Here is a 19,299-nt window from a genome sequence, read left to right as displayed (position 1 = left end):
ATAATATCCATCAACTAACAACTGTAGCTGAGTGGAGCGGAGGCAGAAAGCATCATAAAATGGAAACACTCCTGCAAAAGGACCTCGTACACCGGGTTTCAGACAAAATGTTGCAGCTTTACCCGACCAAAGCCTTGTAAACCCCGTTTCCTCATCCTGGCAGCGGGGGGCGCTGTGGTGTGAACAGTGAAGCCGATGGGACGCGGCCTCCCAGGCGAGTCGCTGGTCTCCGTTGATGCCCGGACCAGCCCTGTTGTGCTGGCGGACTCGCTGACCGACTTTCTGACTGACTTTGTGTGTGTGTGTGTTTTTTTTTGTGTCTTTTCGCTGTGATTTGATCACCGGCGCTTGAATGCATCACGGGGAGGCGTGACATTAGCAACACAAACGTACACACAGACACACACACACACACACACACACACACACAGAGAGAGGCAGCCAGAGCCACCCTGAAAGATGTCTGGGACCGGGACCGCATCTGCGACCCCGCACTCCGCAAAAACGAGAAAGGACGAATCTTTCCTCGGGAAATTAGGAGGAACCCTGGTGCGAAAGAAGAAGTCTAAAGAGGGTGAGTCCTATAGAAAGTGTATGTGATTGTGTGTGTGTGTGTGTGTGGGGTTTGTTTGTTTTTTCCTTTTCCCATTTTCTTTTCTTTTCTCATTGTAACGTTACGAAAGGCCCCTGTTTTCTCCGCCGGTCGCGTTTCTCTCCATGGTGCTGCCACCACATGACGCGCTATTCACGTCTTCTCCTCCGGGACGTGACCGGCGGGGCCCCCGGCGCGGACCGAGCGCGCGACTCCCAACATGTGCGCCCACGGCTCTCCAGCCTCCTCCCCGGTCCCTCGCTCTAGATCGACTCCATGGTCTTCCGTACCCGGCTCCGTGTCACCGAGCCACAATGCGCGAGGGGCGCGCCGCTTCCGAGCTGGAAGTGTAGCTGTTGTGATTTAAGCACGTCGCGCGGCGAGAACGACAGGGCGAGGCGAGGAGTCGCAGCGGCTCCGCGGGCGCGCGTCGTGAGGTAATGACACAGAAATAGATCGCCCGGTCGGTGACCGCCGACAGGAATGCAAGGTTACGGAGACGACGGTGGAAGAGGATTACACGGCACGCTGTATTTTGGACACACAAACTAACACTGACGTTTCTCTAGTTTTTCCGGTGGATGAACAAACTATTTTCTGCCCACCCACGTGCCAGTCACTGTCTGGTCAAGCGGACAGCTGCAACGTGTACCGCCCCAGTGTGTGTGTGTGTGTGTGTGTGTGTGTGTGTGTGTGTGTGTGTGTGTGTGTGTGTGTGTGTGTGGGGTTTGTTTTTTCCTTTTCCCATTTTCTTTTCTTTTCTCATTGTAACGTTACGAAAGGCCCCTGTTTTCTCCGCCGGTCGCGTTCCTCTCCATGGTGCTGCCACCACATGACGCGCTATTCACGTCTTCTCCTCCGGGACGTGACCGGCGGGGCCCCCGGCGCGGACCGAGCGCGCGACTCCCAACATGTGCGCCCACGGCTCTCCAGCCTCTTCCCCGGTCCCTCGCTCTAGATCGACTCCATGGTCTTCCGTACCCGGCTCCGTGTCACCGAGCCACAATGCGCGAGGGGCGCGCCGCTTCCGAGCTGGAAGTGTAGCTGTTGTGATTTAAGCACGTCGCGCGGCGAGAACGACAGGGCGAGGCGAGGAGTCGCAGCGGCTCCGCGGGCGCGCGTCGTGAGGTAATGACACAGAAATAGATCGCCCGGTCGGTGACCGCCGACAGGAATGCAAGGTTACGGAGACGACGGTGGAAGAGGATTACACGGCACGCTGTATTTTGGACACACAAACTAACACTGACGTTTCTCTAGTTTTTCCGGTGGATGAACAAACTATTTTCTGCCCACCCACGTGCCAGTCACTGTCTGGTCAAGCGGACAGCTGCAACGTGTACCGCCCCAGTGTGTGTGTGTGTGTGTGTGTGTGTGTGTGTGTGTGTGTGTGTGTGTGTGTGTGTGTGTGTGAGCGAGAGCTCTCAGCCATGTGTTTTATGATCTCCATTAAAGGAGGGCCACCCGCAGGAGGACAGCCTCAGTTTAATTGCTCAGGAGCCTCATTAAATTCCCTACTTTACCCCGCAAAAAGTCATGGGTTTCCTCTCATTTTTAAATGGTGCTCTTAATCTAATCTAATCTTTAAAAAAAAGGGTGAGACAGTCTCACTGTGCTGCAGCGGAGACCCAGAATTTCCCGTACAAGCCGAATATGTATGAATTTTTGGGTCATTTTCAGGTAGCGTGTGTGCAAAAGGATTCACCCAACACGTAACGCACAGGTCGGTTTTAGAGGACTCTAGTGGAGGGTTTTCCAGTGATGCCCCTGCTCAGTGCGTCAGGCTGAATTTTGGGGAAATGCGTGCGAAGTGATGCACACGACATCGTCATCATCATGAAGCTTCAGTGAAGAGCTGCGACAAGATGATGTGGATTACACATCAGAGCTGAGACGATGTTGGTGACTTGTTAATCACTAGAGTCCGGTTATTAAGTGTTGTGGACGATTTTCTACAAAAGACTGAACATGATGAAACACACAAAACACTGACAGGATTAAAGTGAAATATATCGTAAGTTACAATATAGGAGACAATCAAACCTTTTCACAAGAAATCAGAGGAGAGTCTCTCAATAGAAAGAGTCTTACAATCATCTTTATAGTTTTTCTTGAGACAAGGAACTTAGTCCCAATTGGTCATCTTTACTTCAACCCAAACACATCATCCAATAAGATAGAACCATAAATAATGTCCTTGCTCTGCCCTTGCACTGGTGATAAAGTGAAGCTCGGACAGACACGGCTTGGCTTGTTTCCGTTTACGGTAAGGCGACGGGCTGCTCCATAGCTTGGCGCCCCCCCCGGACTCATAAAACATCTGTGTCAGGCCCCTGGGAGAGACCTTGAAACTTCCATAGGAGCACCACCCAAAGTGAATAAACGATAAACCAACTTTTCCTTCACACAAGCAAAAATACCAAAAACTCTGGTTCGAGCTTCTCCAATGTGGGGATTCGTTGCTTCTCTATGTTTCATGTCATTGTAAACTGACTGTTTTTGTGTGTTTTAAACTGTTGGTCCAACAAAAAAGCAGTTTGTCACCTTGGTCTCTTGGCGGTCGTGATGGCTATTGTTCATTATTTCATCATTTTCATTCAGGCATTTTTTTCATTATTTTCTAAACGCAATGATTAACGGGGGGGAAAAAAGTGAGGATTTTGATAATGAACTTGATTGTCAGCCCTGATATACATAGTACTGTCCCGACAGAGTGGAATAAGGGGAATTTTCCAATATTAAAGACCCTTAAGATGAAATAAAAGGGGAGATGTAACCGAGAGGAGGAGTCCTGTCGTGATGAGGGAATCGGGAATGACTGTCTTCCCAGTCTACACCAGTTCTTTTCTGGATCCAGCTTCTCAGATGTGAGGATTTGCTGCTGTACTGTGTCATACGTGAGAGTTATTAAGTACCTTTTGGATTTTGGGATGGTGGTTGCACAGAACAGGCAATTTGAGGATATCCCTATGGGCACTGAGAAATTGTGATGGTCTTACTGTAGGCAAAACGATCAATCCCTCAATCGGGGAAACGATCGTCAGTTAAAATGAACATTGGTTGCAGGCCTGAGTCAGTTTTAGTAATTCACATGACCCCGTGAATGGACAGACATTAGTATGGGTACAAGAGAGGTAAAAGTGAGGGAAAGCATTGAGCATTTTTCTTGTTGTGCTAAGCATTTTAATAAATGCTGCCAACACAAAAGAAATCAATTGTTCCTCTATATGCCGATATCTTTGTCTGAGTTTGCGGACAAAGACTCCCATGGGTGCCACAGTGCCAGTGTCAGTGCAGCTTGTGAGAGTGCAGTGCCCCTGTGTGGTCGGAGCGGATTAAGGCTCGGATGAAAACAGGCCAGTTCAGAGGGAGACAGTCAAATCGATCTGACAGTACAGCAGAACAAAGTTGTGAGAGGTTTGGTGTTGCTAATGGAGCGCGGCTTGGGGCCTCACATGCTGCTGCTGTTGTGGTTTCGGTTACTTTTGGGTGTCGTACTTTATATTCTTTGAGGGAAACACCCAACAGAGATGAGTTGCCGCTGGAAAAGTTGCTTCACTTTCGCTGAATAACCATCAACAGCACATTTGGATTGTTCCTTTAAGCAAGGGATATAAATTGTGTTGACACTCCTTAGCAACCACACATTTTAGTGCAGTATTGAACACGCAAACCCTCCTCTTCCCCCTGTTCCACCAGATATGAGATAGAAAATGTTGCTTAAGGCTCTTGAACGAGATATAAAAGAGGATTCCTGTAGCTGTAGAACTAGTTTATAAAAATACTATCATGTGGCCGGCGCTGTAGATCATGATAAACTAAGAGGAAGTATGTATTTCTCTGACAAGGCACAATTCCCATCGTCAGCAACAGGCAGTGCTGCAATAATAAAATTTTAGTGAAGCCAAAAAACAAGTTTTTGCTTCGTATGGCCTGAGGGGATGAGCGTCAGGTCACATCCTCGCCATATTATCTTAGTGTGAATAGTATTTATGCTCTGAAAATACAGAATATAACTAAAGTACAAGTTCGAGGATGGATGCCGATAATGGTAAGTCATTTGTTATTCTGTGTATTTTATTGCTATTTTCTTTTTTACTCACTTTATCCACTTATTTTATTGATACTACCTTACTTGCAAAAAGGGACGAGAGAAATTGATTACATTATGCATCAATTAGTGCATTACGCATACGTTAAAGTAAATCTTAAACCAACATTGCAAAGTATAATATATATATTTATAGGGTGTCGCTTTGCTTCTTTTGCTCTTTGCTATGCGATGCTGGTGACTGAAGAATTTAGCGTCCTGTGAAAGCTTCTTCATGCAAATACAAATAGTAACAACATTTCCAAATTGCTGGTAAATTACAATAACTTGGGAGTCATGCTATTACTAGCAGTCGTTACCCAGGAAATCCACTGATACTTAGAAGTTATATGAGTAGAGTTACTCAAAAAAAAGAGCATAATTGGCGCAAGGTTGTCGCTGTTTGAAGCAAATATGCAGGTTTTCATCATACTGCCAATCAAGTCAAGTCAATTTAACTTTTTATTAGAGCCCCACCAATAAACTGGCCGGGCTGATACAGCGACTGATATTAGCTGCTTAATACGAGTTTTGGCCCTATGTTGACCCGTACTGTAACAAGAAATTGCAGTATGGAATTGCCACAGATACGTTTGATTTACTGTGGTTTCTAACACTCATGCCTTCACGCACACCAGAGAGCAGTGAAAAGTTTGTTTTTTCAACTGTAAAAATGTCCCGCTCTGCAAAGTTCATATCTTGGTCCCAATTCTTAAAAGCAAAATTTGTGCGAAACTCAGAAGAACCTCAACAATGTTTGTGTATACCATGCGTTTATGTTTAAAAAAAAAAGAAAAGAATATGTGCAGATTTATCTGTTTTCTAAACTCTCAAACATCAATATTGCTATCAAATGTGTCCTTAGTCCGAAAAACGGCAGACTTCCTTTGAGTCTTAATTTGAATCAGCACCCCAAAAAACACCCTTTAAAACTGCAGATTTCTTAAGGGAAGAAAGCTGGACTATGCAAAGGCTGGGCATTACACGAGAGGCCCAGCGTGGCCCACCGTCTTCACTTTGTTTCACTGACCTTGAAAAGTAAGTCTCATCACAGCAGTTGTGTTCTCTTATTCCTGTTCTCTATTCTAGATTGTATTTTGGTCGAGTTACGAACCCTGGGTCTCTGTCTCGGCCTCTTCACTTGCTCCTGAGTGCTTACGTCCCTGCTGGGTGTGGTCTGTCGTACACCTGTGCTGAATGAAGTCATTGCCATTTTTTTTTTTTTTTTCCCTGTGCCACCTCTTTTCTATTTCTGAATTAAGGGAAGAGCTCAGGAAGGACAGCAGAGGATGGATCCCTCTTCCAACGACATGCAATAGGTGCTGTATGTATAGAGCAGACAGAAGTAGCAGTAGTAGAGTTACAATATGGAGAAAACAGAATGACAACATTAAGTAGATATAATAATAAATAGCTATTAGGTGTAATAGGTTAAATAGTTTCAGCTGTCATGGTTAATATAAGGCCCCCTGTAGGACATACGCAGTATCACTTTCATCTCCTGGCTGCTGTTGTAAATAACCGGAGCTATATTTAAGGTCCAGTCCGTCTCCTCCATACTGCCGCATTATTTATATCTTCCCCCTGTACCACAGTTAACTGCCCCCCCCCCCGGGAGCAGTGGAACCAAACGAGACGAGGTGGATTTCGGTCCGTTCCATGCTCTTCTTCACGATGCCGACAGATTATACTTAGAACATTTTTCCTCTAAAGCAAAAGAAATCTGACCATATGCTGTTTCTACTGTCTCCACTAATCACTGTGTCCTTTAACATAATGGTTTGTAATAACACTGGGGAGCTGTTCACATCAAGTTGTGCAATGAAGCCGAGAAATGGAGATAAATCTTGACTGCAGGCTTTGGTTTGAATTGAATTAGTGTAATTTTGTTTACAGGAATACAGCCGCCGGATGATTGATTATCCACTGCAGCAGAACATGTTAGAGGCTCCGTTCACATGCTCATTGAGAGAGTTATTCACTGAAACAAGTCTATTCTCTCACGTTGCTCTGAAATTACTAGATTGCAAGCTATATACTACAGTCAGTCATGATTGTTAAGACGATAAATAACCACAGGACAGGCAGTTGTGAGAGGAAATACTCTTTTGAGCGTTAAAGCAACATGCTGCATTCATAATATACATCATACAGTAAATTAGTGGGGATTCAACACTATACCTGTCATAGGTCAGTGCAATCTGTTCTGTGTCCACAGCCCAGAGGTTACTGGTGCGTTACAGTAGGGTTGCTTTGGTGCCTTATGTCGAGTTCGATATCTCTTTCCTGTCTCTCTCACTCACACACACACACACACACACACACACACACACACACACACACACACACACAACACAAACCCCTGATCGTCTCCAGTAACAGGACGGCAGGGGTGGGGTGGAGGGTTTTTGACAGAAATAAACACGTGATGACGCTCCTGCCACCGACTGCGATTCTCACACACACACACTGAACGTACATACACCTCCTTTGCTGCCTTCGGTGTCTGCCAATCGGGGGGCAAATTCGGAGGTTTATAGTAGAGATATGGCGGGGCTGCTGTGTGGGACCAAGAGAAAGAAACAAGGTAATTTGGTTTTTATGTTTGGCTTTGGGGAACTTGGACATGGAAATGAGGAAGCACGACCTGTTACCTTAGTGCACTGTGGGTTAAAGTGTGTCAGATGGTGCGAGAGGATAACAAGATGGATGTAGTCACTTTAAAATTTGTACTTAATATCTATGTTTTATGACGGTTGCTGTTACATTTCTGGACTGGTGAGGGAAAGTGTTTTTATGTCCATGTCCTTCTGCATAACTCTGCAGTAGTCGATGAATTATATTGTATAATTTTACCATTTGAACACAGATTTTACTTGACTGTGTGAAGTGCCAAAGCTCTGTCCAGCCCCGTGCAAAGCGGCAGTAATGCAGTCGGATGGACACGGAGGGAGGAAGCAGCACAATTATGATGAAATGCAGCAAGCCTGCTCTGTAATTACAAAGCAAACTGCTGATCTGTGGCGAGATCCAGGGCTCGAGCCGGCTTTAAGGTCTTATGAGAAGCCTGAATCAGATAGTAAATCTGTGGGGACTTCTCCTCCTGGGGTTATTCTGTATATCCTCTCTTTGTACACGCTTTGAAGTTGTGCTTTTGGTCTGATTGTACATTAAGACACTGTGTTCTAGACTTTCTTTCATTATATTCGCAATTAGAAAAATCGAATTTTAAATGCCTCTTAATTTGAAAAAACAGCTCAAGTCTAGCCATTTTACCTCTTGCATCCTCACCTTGGTTCTCCTCTCAGGCTTTATAAATAACAGGATCAATGAAATGACAGATGTTTGACCAAATTGTGATTGTGGTCCGGCCTGTTGCAGGTCTTCCAAAATGAAATGGAGGATGATAAAAGCATTGATGCCATTAGGGGAAGTAATCCTTTAAATCTCTAGAGTATGTCTCCAGTCAGAAGTGAAAGCATCTCAGCAGAAATGGACTTTGTCTGAAAATGGGACTCAAATTGTGTGTTTGTTACCTTTTTTTTTGTGTCTTGTCTCTTTTTAATCAACTTCAATTACCCAGTTTCAGACTAATTTCTGACTCCAGCCATATTTTTTAATAGTATATTGTATGTTTACACTGAGAAAAATGACAAAAATCTACTGTAAAGTGCCAAGATACTTCCCTAAATGATTTGATTCTTGGGTAACATGTATGGCCGCGGCTGCCCCCATAATACAATCTGTAGTGGAAGGGAAAGAGCCTCGCATGGCAGGGGAAAAAGTGAGACAGCTCTGGCAGCAGCTCAAAATCAACAAACAGTTTGATAAGCATGTCCCCCAGTGCACTCCTTGCAGAGATTCCTATTAGTACAAAATGGCGAGGTCCAAGTAGATGGAATACACATTATAATATGGAATTCAATTATGTGAACGGGGTCAATTGATAGTTGCCAATAATTCACTGCTCATACCCCTTGGAATAATGTATGAGATAGGAAGGTTAAAAAGAAAAAAATGTAAACAAGTCTGTTGAGTCTGTTGATTCTTGACATACACTATATTGTCTTTTGATTGAATCTCTGTCCTCTATTCATGACATTTCCATTAAAACAAGGATAAATAAATTTAAAAAAAAAACAGAAATTCACTTTAAAGACTAGTGAGAGAGAAAGAAGTGTCTTAAGATTTCCTGCCTACAGATTCCCACGAAACTACTGTAAATGTCATTTTGCTCAAATCTGACTATTACTGACAGTAAATATAGAACAGTGGTGGTTAAATGATTAAAGTAGTGTCCATTGACGATGAGCAGATTCATAAACTGACACCACACCTTTTTTTTTGTGACACTGACAAACCATACTTTCTTAATCTTCTTTTGTTTTACTTTCTGTCCACAGTCTTTGCCTGCTAATCTCATTGTCTCCATATATACTCGGAGTATAGATACAATCATCATATAATATTATCTTTTCAGTTACTTATGAGCCGGATTTTAAATCAAGTATTTTACTGTTAATCTGTTTTTATTGAATATGCTGTGCCTCGAACCTGTTCCTTGAAAATTTTATGTTTTTTTTTTTGTCTGGGTTGTTTTTTCTAGTGAGTGATCTTCATGAGGAGGGTAAGAATGCCATCAATGCTCCCATGCTTCCCACAGGGACAGACATCCATCCAGAGGACACACTGCTGGGTATATATACATATACATATACATATATATATATATATATATACACATGAAAACACATTTCCGCAAGTAAAGGACATTTTATTTAGAATTGTAACTATATTGTAGCTAAAACACTATTATTGCCCGAATGTGTGATATATTTGTCTTAATTCATGATTGGACGTTGCAGTGTTGTTGATATTGCAGTTTCCAATCATTTCAACTTGAAAAGACTGAGTTTTTGTATAAACGACTGTCAGATGTTACTCTCATTACATGGGACTTTGACACTAGAGGAGCAGGACATTAAAGGGGGTGGGGTGGAGACACCTCTGTCTTCAGTCACCACGTGAATCACAGTGGACATGAGGACATGTGTATTTGTTTTTGTGGCTGTAGATTTGTATTTATGAGAGACAAAATCATGTTTGTCTCCAAACGTGGGGGTAAAATGTGTAGGAAATTAAACAGGGAATCAGAGTTTCACCATAAACCTCCACTCACATGTCCACTGACTTGTCTTAATTCTCGCTCACACTATCTACATCAGAGGAAAATGCTGAGAGGATCATGTTGGACCCAACATCGCGGGAAAATCTTAAATTCAAAGATCTACTGAAGGTAGACTGGTATTACATTTTTGTGCTCAAACATCATGAAATCTCTTCGGCGTAATCATAGCAGTAAAAATAGGAAGAAATGTGTGCACGGGGAGAAAAGGTTTCATTGTATTTTGACATTTTTCCAGGTCCTGATTGACTGGATCAACAGTGAGTTGGAAGAAGACAGGATCATAGTCAAAGACCTGGAGGAGGACTGTTACGACGGACAAGTGCTCCAGAAGTTATTTGGTGAGAAACTGGTTTCTTTTGCATCACAGCTCTCACAACATCTTTATCCATATACCGGAGCTTCTGCTGGCCTTCAGCTTTCCATGTGCCAGTATAAGGAGAAAGTTTCAGAATGTGAGTTAGTTGGAAATGCGAAATTTGGCTCAGGCATCAAACTCACAATACGAAAAAACAACGACAACAACACATTTTCACTCAGCAACAAGCTGCACCATCCCTTTATTGTCCTTGGTTTGTTAGGGGGGCCTTCCCCTTGTGACTGTTATTTGTTAAAGCATGCTGAGAACTGAACATTTTCATATTCCACCTCAAAACCACATGCTAGCAACTACTGCTAAAAATGTCTATAAGATTTTTTTGATGACACCTATCTCTTGTTGTTCTGTAAGTTAGACAAAAAGCACCTACTTTAGACACAAATTTCTGTCAAATGAATATAATGTCATGTCACTGCAATAGTAACAGCAATTAAAAACTATATACTACACCACTTACACTATAACAGTAGCAATTATTGATTAGATTTAAATTTTACTATTATAAGTCACACATGCATCTCTAGGTAGCAGAACTTCCTGTTTTTTGTGTCCCTGTTTATTTCTTGTGCTCCATACTGTATTGAATTTCTTACATAAAATGTGTCTTTTGTATGTAGATTCTTTTCTTTCTCTGTCATGATTGATTCTCTTTTTTTTTTTTGTACAATCAGAGGGAAAACTCTTGTGCTGAAACTCCGTTCAGCTCCTCTCATTTTTATTTCCACACTCCAGCTGGTTTTCTTATTCTTCTTTGCTTCCACTTATTGTCCCCTGTGTGTACACCAGCTAATTACTCCAGCTTGCTAAGAAGTCTCATCATCGGCCAAACATGTGGAAAATTAAAACATCAAGAATTTGCATATTACTTTACAAAAGCCAGCCTGATACGAAATAGGACTGAAGTTTCAATGGATGTTTCAGAAGTGTGAAGAACAACAATTTACACAAACAGCAGGCATCATTTTGTAAAGGGATGCGTGACTTTTTGCTTACTGCTTAACTCCTTTTTAGTTTTCACACTCCTGTATCACTTTTGCACCTTATGTAATCTCAGTCTTTTATTGCATCAGTGCCCGTTCTGGATTTCTTTTTTTTATCAGTGCTGCTGGTTTCTTTTTTAAAAAAATAAATAATATTTAAACCCACACACTTCAGATAAGCCTCCTAAATCCTTTTCCTTACTTTTCATTAGAGCAGAGAAGTCTTCCCATACAAGTCATTTTTGTTGTCTGCAGCCACTACATTTGTACAGTTCCAAGACCATCATGTCCTCGTTTTTTGGTTTGAAGCACTTTTGTAACTTTGATCCTTTATGTAAATGAAGGTACTTGCATTTTTCTTACCTGACATTGTTGTATCTCCTCTGTCTCTCCTGTTGTTGACAGAAAAATTGTCAGGCCGGAAGCTGAACGTGGCCGAGGTGACCCAGTCAGAGATCGGCCAGAAGCAGAAGCTTCAGACGGTTTTGGAGGCCGTTAACGAACTGCTGAGGCCTCATGGCTGGACCATCGAGTGGAGCGTAGACTGTTAGTTTTACATTGACTTCAGTGATGCTGCTTAAAGGGATTCTCTAGGGATTTAGTTTGACACTTCCATAACATTGGTGAAATCATATGAGACACAGATTAAAAAAGTATAGTCAAAACTGAAGCAATAGAGGCTAAAATATGTTGCCTTTTAACCCCTAGTATGGGTAAAGCTTCAAAAATACTGGATTCTACATTTACCATAATACAACTCCGTAGCATCTTTGGAAAGATGACACAGATGGTCTCTTACAGCTGTTTTCATGGGCTGTATAGAGTTGCAAAGTGGGTGTGCACACTGGTTCCTGAGGTGTTTTTCCCCCATTCTGTATTCTCATTTCATTTTTTTCTTTAAACCATATCCTTAAATGGGCTATATATGCTAAAGTTTTTGCTATTGCTACATAGCCAACGTTAGCATTAACAGATGTTTTACTTCAGCCATCATTACGTTTACAAGAGGCCAGAACACGCTCTCCGGGCAGCGCTACCGTGGACTGAGAACAGACTGGACATTATAGTGGCTCGCTATCGTAAAGTGGTATTACGAGATGGGATATAGCGACAATTTACATATAGCACCTTTAATGTCCGAGAATGTTTTGTCCGTTATTTTCACATGGCAAATGTGACTAAATACCCATGAGCCTCTGGCGCAGAAGCTATGGAAAAGAAACCAGAGTCGCGAATCAGAACAGCGGGTATTTCAAAACGCTCCGCTTGAGTGGTGGTATAGCTCCTGAATTTTGTCATAACTGACGCAGAATTTTAAAGTGAACTGATTTCACTTGCAGATTGTGTTATCAGTTTTTTCAACAGGGCAATCTTTAGCAGTTCACGTGATAGAATTTTAAGATCAGTGATTGGATGTTTAGTGCCAAAATGTACCTTGGGAATCATAGTTAACTTGTACCTTGAGAATTTTATGTACGTAAGCTTGTACTATCAGCTTTTCATCAAAGAACCAGAAATTTTCTAATGCAGCTTCATTCCAATCCAAGCTGTAGAATCGCTCTGACTGTGAGTCATGTAACATTTTCTGTGGGAAACATTAATGGAACTTTTACTTCCCGGACGAGGGATGCTAGAAATAGCTCCTTCCATTTTGCAACTCTGTAATTCTCTCCATGATGAGCATGTTGAACTTTATGTGTAAAATTGGTGGAATGCCCCTTTAAAACATAATTGACTGTCTTAACTTGCCTATCAAATGCTTATTATTTAATCTGAGGAGAGTTCTGAGTACAAACATAAGGATTTTCCACAGGAGCTAATGGCAGAGTTGCATTAATTCGTGCTTCAGTAATTCCCGAATTGCAGCTTTTCCTTTTTCTTTTGTCTCCTAAAAAAGCACCAACTGTCACTTTTGTTAGCTTGCTGTGTGAAAGAGCTGACAGTTGACTCTTGTGATTTACTGTTACAGCTATCCATTCGAAGAACCTGGTGGCTATTGTCTATCTTCTAGTGGCTCTCGCAATGCACTTTCAGGCCCCCATCAGACTGCCTGAGCACGTCTCTGTACAGGTGGTGGTGGTGAAGGTAAAGTGTCCAATCCATCATCATCACGTAAACTGATCCACAGAGAAGTTATTTATTTATTCAATTTCATTTATCCTTTCTCTAACCAAGAAAGCCTCATTCAGATTAAAAGTCTCTTTTTGGGATAGATAGGCAGCTTTAACAATGTGTTACAGACAATCAATATAAGCCAGATAACAAAATCAGTATTAAACAGAAATGCGGATTAATCAGGATAGCACATGGTAGTGATAGATAGTGTAGTGTCAGTTAATGGCTAAATTTAATATTTCCGTCTTCTTTCAGTGTTTGTCTTTGTCTTGTCTGTACACGAGAGCATCATAATTTGCATCAACAATTCTAGTTACAGTATTCTCTCATGTCACAACTAAATCACTTTTATTTTAATTTTTATTTGAGCAGAAACGAGAGGGCATCCTGCAGACTGCTCTAGTGACCAAAGAGCTGACCAGCACCACAGAGTAAGAGCTGACACAATCTCCTTTACATATTACATATATTGTAGTATAAAGTCTTAGGAGGCCGGAGAATCCTGCAAACAGACTGGAAAATTCAATGCATTTTATTTTATATTCTGCCTCATTTTTTTGATTTTCAGAATGATGATGGGAAGATTTGGTGAGTACCAGCCACTTAAAGCATCTGTTTCATGTTACGGTGTCATGGAGACGTTGCTTTTATTTTTTTTTGTTTCTTTGTCTATCAGCTGTAAAGGAATAGTTCAGCATTTTGGGGACTTTTGCTTTCTCTTTTGAGCGTTAAAATCAGTACCACTCTCATGTCTTTACAACAAATGTGAAACCAGCAGCCGGTTAGCTTAGTTTATCACAAAGACATTTCCAAAAATGTCAAACTATTCCTTTAAATAATCATAACCTTTAAATCCTTGCATCTTTACAACAGAGAGGGACGCGTTTGACACTTTGTTGGATCATGCACCTGACAAGCTCAACGTGGTAAAAACGGTAAAAAAAAAGACTTTTTCTTTGCTTGATAGTGGATAGTATAATCACCTGAAATTTGAGTTTTTAGAATTACACGTAAAAATTGGTTGTAATAACAATAAAATAACTATTTTTCTTGTTAACAGTCACTCATCACCTTTGTGAACAAACACCTTAACAAGCTGAACCTGGAAGTTACTGAGCTGGAGTCTCAGGTATGAGATTTAATGGCTCAACTAAAGACTCATTTTTGTCACTGCTATAACTGCATGACCCACTGAAATATTAAAATCATCATTAGTAGTACGAATGATATGTAACAGGTTTTTATCCTCTCATCTTCCCTTTATTTGAAAGGCCGACCTCTCGGATTTTAATTTTCAGATGCATATAATCCAACCTGACCTACTTACGCAGTTTCATTATTGAATGCACTGTATATTTCTGCTATCTGCATATGTGTGTGTGTGTGAATGTGTGTGTCCAGTTTGCTGATGGAGTGTACCTGGTATTGCTGATGGGGTTGCTAGAAGACTACTTTGTCCCTCTGTACAACTTCTTCCTCACCCCTGAGAGCTTTGAACAGAAGGTGAATTCACCCTCAAAAAGTGAAACTTGTTGCACAAATGGGAAGATTTTTCTTTCAGCAATTTGGCAATATATTAAGTTTTAAATTTGTTTCCCCTCAGGTCCACAATGTGGCATTTGCCTTTGAGCTGATGCAGGACGGAGGCCTGAAGAAACCCAAAGCCAGACCAGAAGGTAATTTATACACAGGGATATATGACATTATTACAGGATCAAATAAACGACATAAAATGTGAATCTTCCTGAAGAGATTTTTTTGGAGGCAGACTGAGAATACGAGTCTCTTGTACTGACAGGGCGCTCTTAAAAAAGGCATTGCATGGTTGATGTCCTATAGTGGCAGTCATGTTAAAGGTTGTCCAGTAGATGGAAACCTTGACTTACCTTTAAAGACTAATGCTGGGTGGCTGGTGCTGAGCTCCACTTTGTTCTCCAGCCTGTATCTTTTTAAGAGAGAATAACTGCTTAGAAATAAAGAATAAAAAAAAAGACTTACTGGCTTCATGTACTATTTGCTATAAGGATGATTATTAGTTAAAAATAATTTCTCACTTTTTCACAATTTAGTATTTTTCTCTGTTTTTCACAGAGACTGGCACCTTATACCTATTAACCGGTAACCATAGGCATAGCCCTTGTAGAGCAAGAATTGTTTTTACGGAAAATTTAGAAATGGCTTTCAGAGTGTGATCTAATACAGTTGACTGGTTACCCACTTTACCTCTGTATATTTATCCTTTAAAACATCTACATTTTGTCCAAATTTGCATTTTGTTCTGCATTGTCATTTGACATATTTAATATATCCATGTTCTCTATCAACCTTCTATATACTTTTACTTTTTACTGACTTATACATACCTTTGCTTCTGCTCTTTTTTATTTATTATTATTTAAATTTTCCTATTCTTCAAACACATCTGTATATTTTTCCTTATTTCAATATACTTGCTCTATACAGTCCATGGAGATGGCAACCAAGAATTTCACTGCACAGTGCACTGTCTATGATTGTTTATGTGACAAATACATCTTTAAATCTTGAACTAGTATAAGCTACAGTAGATTTTCCACATGTGTAAATGTTGTCTCGCTCCACGCTATAATAATGCAAATGCTCGTTTCCCTCATTAAAACACTTCCCTGACCAAGCCAAAATGGAAACCCCTAAACTGCTCGCAATTATTGCAGTAACTGAAGTCATTATAGCTGTTATCTTCACAACTGCATAGCTAACTTTTTTAGTACAGTATTCGTGTTGTGATTAGCATTGGGTTTGTGCACATCTGCAGGTTCATTATAAATGAAAGCAGAGATCCCAAAGCCATTAATGATATCAACACTTTCACCCCAGCTAACAGGGAAGTTTAGATGATAAGGAGCTTAAGGCACACTAGTTTAAATGATGATGCAATGGCACTGCTGTAACAATGGTGTCTGGCTGGAATCACTTAAAATAGACCTAGTTGGACCGAGTTGTGTTGAGAAATTACAATAAGCAAATAAGCACTTATTTAGAACACCATGGTACTGAGAGAGAAAATAAAGTATTTTTATGCCTTCTAATCTCTCCTGGTAAGAAGTAATACATCATATGATAATCATTTGCAAATTCTTTGGAGCTATTTAGAGCTCCTTTTCGTTTCCTTCCAAAATTACAATAACATTTTGATGGAAAGTAGTCCAACAACAATCATAGAAGAGGCTCCTTTGGATTGGAAATATGATTTTTATTTTGTGCCTCAGTCTTCCAAGGATCGAGTTTTTATACGTCAAAGCTCTAAATATTCTTCCTGAAACTTCTCAAAGCTGTTCAAGTTTGGCAAACGCTAATGATCTCTGCTTTGTCTCAATTTTTGTTTTACAGATGTTGTCAACCTGAACCTCAAGTCCACCCTCAGAGTTCTTTACAACCTGTTCACCAACTACAAAAACTCTGAGTGAACTTTTCCAGTTTCACCCGCTGACATTATACTCTGAACACTGTCCTGTGCTTGTGCTGATATTATGCATTTTAGTCTGGACACTGGAGGAGACCAACTGGGACTGAAAGTCATTATGTGGGACTTAAAAAGACCCAGGGGGAGTAGCCGGAAAAAGGCTCTGAATGTTAGTATTTAATCTTCCCAAAATGTCAGTATTTATTTAGTCCTTCCTTGAATGTTAACTGCAACCCAGGAAACCATGCAACCATTATCACTGCATTTGAAAACACAGCCATCACAGGAAAAATGTGTGAGGGCGGACTGTTAAAACTGGAAAACATTTGTGTCAAACTCAGTTGCTTATCTCCAGATAATTTAGGAAAGTTGAAAACGCTGTTATATATTATGTAGTATCTAAAAATGCTTTGTATAAATATTAAAAGAAATGTTTGACATTTTGGGAAATATGCTTATTCGCTTTCTTGCCAAGAGTTTGATCGATACAGCCAACAGTTAGCAACTAACGTTAGTCTGGCTTGTCTGTTCGAAGGTAACCAAATCGGCCTAACAACACCTCTAACATTCACTTAACATGTTATATCTCGTTGTTTATTCCAAACAAAAACCAAAGTGTAAAAACGCCAAGTTGTAGTTTTGCAGAGAACTTTAACTATGGACCTTTTTAAGTAGCTTAACCAGATCAAATTGCGTGAACTCCACCAGAGTCTGAAGCTGAGATGGCAGTTACTGCTCCTCTGCTAAGCTAGTTACCATTAGAGGGAGTTCAGGTGGGCTTTTTTTTTTGTGTGTCATCATGACTGGACTTAAGTGCTGCTTGATTTACTTATGTGGAATAACAAACGGAATTACAAAGATATTAATTCATCAGAAGTGATATTTTTCATTTATAGATAACCGGGAAAAGTCATTACAAAAATTTGGTTTTTGCATGAAGGCTAGCCGTGGCTATCTCGCCAGCTAGCTTTCAGTTGATAACGCTAGCTCCCCTTCCTTAACTGTGTAGTTGGCTTTTTCTCTGTGACAGACTGCAGCTCATGTTTTACATCAGTTTGGTTTCAACTCTGTTAGTGTCTGCAAATTTAAGAAGCAGTTTGACATAAATACTTCAGTAGATTGTAAAACAGATGTCAAAAAGTCAGATCTGGTCTGGTCTCGGTTTTCACCAAATATCTAGTTACTGCATTTTGCCGCCGTAGGGCAGTGCTGTTTACCTCTGCTTCCAGTCTTTATGCTAGGTTAAACTAACCAGCTTTGGGCTGTAGCTTCATATTTAAAGAAATAGTTTGACAATTTGGGAAATATACTTATTTGTGTTCTTGCTGGGAATTAAATGAGTAGATTGAAACCACTCATGTCTGTACAGCAGATGTAAGGTACAGCCAGCATCCTGTTAGCTTAGTTTAGCACAAAGACTGGAAATGGGGAAACATTTAATCTGGCTCTGCCCAATGGTAACAAAATTCACATACCAGCACCTCTAAGATCACAAATGAGCATATTACAGTATATCTTGTTTATTTAATCTGTGCAAAACCAGTGTAAAAATGATGAATAGCCGTGTTACATTGGGTTATGCATAGGACTGTTTAACTCTCTGCAACAAAGCAATTAAGCTTACTTCTAAAAATGTCGAACTATTCCTTTAAGAAATTTGAACATGTTGTGTATTATATATTATATAGTACCTGAAAATGCTTTGGATATTCTTAATTTAGCTAGCTATACATACTATAATCACTTTTGTTAAAAGCTGAAGGAACTTTGAATGGTTCTTGTTTAGTCTGAACTATGCACACCACATCTCAAGCCATACTTAAAAAGCTGACGCTTTTGCCTCTTACCTTAAGTGCAGCTTGCTCTTGCCATCCCAGGAGAGCAGCAGTCAGAGTATCTTCACATTGACTGACCTTTCAGACGAGTCCCAGAGGAGGCCTGGACCCGCAGTGCCACCTGGAGACCTGCTAAGATGTACAGTGCATGCATTTTAGAGACAGGCTGAATTATTGAGAGAGTGGGTGAGTCAATCTACACTGCGCTTGCACTGGATGGCTCAGCCCTGTGAAATTTTTTTTTATCTTGCCTATCAAGAAATAAATGCCTGGAATTAAAACAGAATGAGTATTTCATTTTATCTCTTACTTGTGTGACAGGTTAGATTTGCTTTGGCTTTTGAGCGAGATTGACTTTGGAACAGGTCAATCCTGCAATTTGGGTTTATCTGAAGGAATCGTGGTTTTATTTTAGGTCTTTATTTTCTTGTCTCATTCCTTTGTTGCTATGGTAACCTTCCTCGTCCCCCAAATTGCCCCTTTATATGGCAGATGGGTGTTCCTTTTTCTTTTCCTGAACAAGGCTGGTGCACATACAGAGCAAGTTGTTTTGTTGTCTCTATCTCTTTCTCCCTTTCCTGCTTTTTTTCTTGGTATGTTTGTTGGAGAATTGAGAAGGCTGGAGACTAGATGACAGCAAATTGATCCTGCCGGTCACAGATGGAGACGTGTAAATCGAGC

General features: G+C 40.9%; 1 protein-coding gene across 5 annotated transcripts; it reads left to right on the top strand.

Annotated features, from left to right (window-relative positions):
* The first annotated feature begins 192 nt into the window (after window positions 1–192).
* Window positions 193–18,916, top strand: parvb (parvin, beta). Of its 5 annotated transcripts, none has more exons than XM_040133857.1 (13): window positions 194–574; window positions 9,289–9,378; window positions 9,908–9,978; window positions 10,106–10,208; window positions 11,632–11,772; window positions 13,196–13,311; window positions 13,714–13,772; window positions 13,910–13,929; window positions 14,215–14,276; window positions 14,402–14,470; window positions 14,743–14,844; window positions 14,945–15,017; window positions 16,711–18,915. In XM_040133857.1, the coding sequence occupies exons 1-13, from the start codon at window positions 460–462 to the stop codon at window positions 16,785–16,787; spliced, it is 1,098 nt and encodes a 365-aa protein (XP_039989791.1). In that variant the 5' UTR covers window positions 194–459; the 3' UTR covers window positions 16,788–18,915. The 5 variants fall into 5 exon arrangements, with proteins under 5 accessions (XP_039989793.1, XP_039989791.1, XP_039989796.1 ...); XM_040133862.1 differs by lacking the exon at window positions 194–574 and adding an exon at window positions 1,630–1,720; XM_040133861.1 differs by lacking the exon at window positions 194–574 and adding an exon at window positions 4,520–4,643 and having other exon boundaries at window positions 16,711–18,916.
* The last annotated feature ends 383 nt before the right edge of the window (window positions 18,917–19,299 follow it).

The sequence above is a fragment of the Xiphias gladius genome, chromosome 8, assembly GCF_016859285.1.
Source record: "Xiphias gladius isolate SHS-SW01 ecotype Sanya breed wild chromosome 8, ASM1685928v1, whole genome shotgun sequence".
Taxonomy (NCBI): domain Eukaryota; kingdom Metazoa; phylum Chordata; class Actinopteri; order Istiophoriformes; family Xiphiidae; genus Xiphias; species Xiphias gladius.
The sequence above is the reverse complement of the archived record's forward strand: the minus strand, read 5'-3'. Positions and strand labels throughout refer to the sequence as shown.

Excerpts from the sequence above, each read along its gene's own strand:
- parvb (XM_040133857.1), top strand. The coding sequence starts at position 460 with ATGTCTGGGACCGGGACCGCATCTGCGACCCCGCACTCCGCAAAAACG. Across the intron at positions 9,379-9,907 it reads TCCAGAGGACACACTGCTGG|AGGAAAATGCTGAGAGGATC; the intron begins GTATATATACAT and ends TATCTACATCAG. Across the intron at positions 14,277-14,401 it reads AGCTCAACGTGGTAAAAACG|TCACTCATCACCTTTGTGAA; the intron begins GTAAAAAAAAAG and ends TCTTGTTAACAG.